Consider the following 2,220-nt stretch of genomic DNA (forward strand, 5'->3'; position numbering starts at 1 on the left):
TTTGGGACTCCCAAGAGTTCATAGGAGAATAGAGACTCCTCCAATGGTCTGTCGTACGTTATACTTATTGGTACAAACTGGATGTCTGGCACGTGACTTTGAAACACTGCTTCCAAAATCATACCGAGAAGCCCTAGAAATATTACAAACCGTAAGACAGATAATATTAATCATAAATTATAATCATCATTAATTTCATAGTTTACTCAATCCGCAACAAAACCTAACAGATTGAGTTAGTTAGCAACTAATTGTTCCAATTTCCAATTACCAATCCATAATTTAATTCGGAAAATTGACAATTATCGGCATAATCTGGATATTTTTGTAAAAACTAAATTTCTTAATAAAGTAAGTCCTTTGAAATGATTTTCCAACGCATATTGAATTCATTTATTAATCTGTCGGAGTAGCATTGACTTACTGATTGAATAATTAATGCTACGAAGGAAAGGTAATGATATCGTTTATGTTAGCTTTTTCCTGGTCATCAATTACGCAAATGTCTGAGGAATTACCACTTGTAAAAAAAATAACATCCAAACTCATTCTCGAAACAGTTCGACGTACCATACTTCGGAGCTATGCTCTTTTGACTCCTACTCCTTGTTCCCTCGATGAAAAACTCAATAGCCCTGTCGCTATTCTCTACTAGAGATGCAACATAAGCCTTGAAAATTTCCTTATACAATTGATCAGCTGTGAAACTTCGTCTGAGATAAAATGCTCCAGTTTTACGAAGTAGTTCACCCACAACCTTCATTCTGTAAAAATCCATTCCACTGGCAATATTTGGTAGGGCCATGTCAAAGGTAAAAAGAAGGTAGGACATCAGTACAAAATCTAGGTAACTTCGGTGGGATGGCACGTACACGTACTGCACGTCAGAGTGCTTCATATCCTCGCGAATCTCGAGTAGGTACTTCTGATTCACTCGAAAACTCAGCAAGATTCGCTTCAATACTTTGACGACAAGGAGACCTGGAACATTTTACGAGATTCGCCCGTCATGAATAAAAGCAATTAATTTGCTCACTGATAAGTTCAAATTTTTATAGGGAATCATCAATTTATATTCGGCCTCGACTGTCAGAATTACAATGTCAATGTTTATTATACTTCGAGTCTGCCATTATGATTTTAATTAGTAACTCTGTAAAAAGTTAATGAATATGAGTCCAAAAGGTTTGCAATAACTTATTCTGCACACTTTCCTGGGATCCATAAATTCAGATGGAAAAAGGCAGCGTCATGCGGTTCAGTTTATGAACTCTTTTATACAAGGTATTGCATGGTTTTTAAAAATGTTTAGAAAATATTTTTAAACCTGAGAAAATATGTGAACCGTTTGAATAATTTGATCAATATCCCCGTAATAGTGACTTTACGGAAAAATCTCGAGTCGTGTCAATTACGAAATTATATGCCAAGCAATTTTCATTATACAGGACATTGGTATGTTTCAGAGATATTTGCAGAGTAATCTGCTAATGCGTTTGTGACTTAAGTGTTTCGAGCACTCACCGCACGACTAAATGCACACGAAGGAAAAACCGAAGAAATAGTGAAAGGTGTTTGTTATGTTCTTAGTAATATCGCGAATCATTTTACTAAATTAAAAAATATTTCTTAACATTTTTTATTTCTGTACATGTCATAACGTCATGAAAAATTTTAATTATGAAAGTTTGAATGCAATTTCAGAGGAAAAAATTCACTAAATTTTCTGTCCGTTTTGAAGATTCACGAAAATTTGATTTTGCATGATAAACAATACTCGATTCGTTGATAAAAGCTTGAATTTTCAGCGCTGTTTATTTAGTTGCGTGTACAAATTTATTATTATTGAGTTAATGAAATAATTTATATGACCGGCGACTTACATATAAAGGTTAATAATGTAACATTAATTTGGTATTACCATTTTCCGAACTTTCGGCATTAATTTCGAAGCCGATAAATTAAAAACTCGCAATTGCATTGCATTATGTGCTCCTCAAGTTAGAATCTTTTTCTTTTCAATTTCCAAACCAAACTGCGTAAGTGTTATTGCCGGTTTTATTGATTTTTTTTATTAACAATGAAGAATCATTGTAATAAAAAATCTGATACATGCATGCGGAGAATTTTATAGACTTTTCCATTTGATCGTTTATATGCTGAAGCGATAACATTAAACGGAAAAAAAATTACTACTACTGAATGACTTTACGCCTGTCA

At 33.5% G+C, this 2,220-nt stretch overlaps 1 protein-coding gene across 1 annotated transcript in view; it reads right to left on the reverse strand.

Moving 5' to 3' along the window:
• The window catches only part of Dhap-at (dihydroxyacetone phosphate acyltransferase), a gene marked incomplete in the record, with an annotated part of 6,042 nt that overhangs the window by 2,627 nt on the left and 1,195 nt on the right, over positions 1-2,220 (reverse strand). The window contains 2 exon segments of the mRNA XM_011313451.1: positions 1-133; positions 571-981. Coding sequence (XP_011311753.1) covers positions 1-133; positions 571-981 — 544 coding nt within the window.

The sequence above is a fragment of the Fopius arisanus genome, unplaced genomic scaffold (assembly GCF_000806365.1).
Source record: "Fopius arisanus strain USDA-PBARC FA_bdor unplaced genomic scaffold, ASM80636v1 scaffold00122, whole genome shotgun sequence".
In the NCBI taxonomy this organism is placed as follows: Eukaryota; Metazoa; Arthropoda; class Insecta; order Hymenoptera; family Braconidae; genus Fopius; species Fopius arisanus.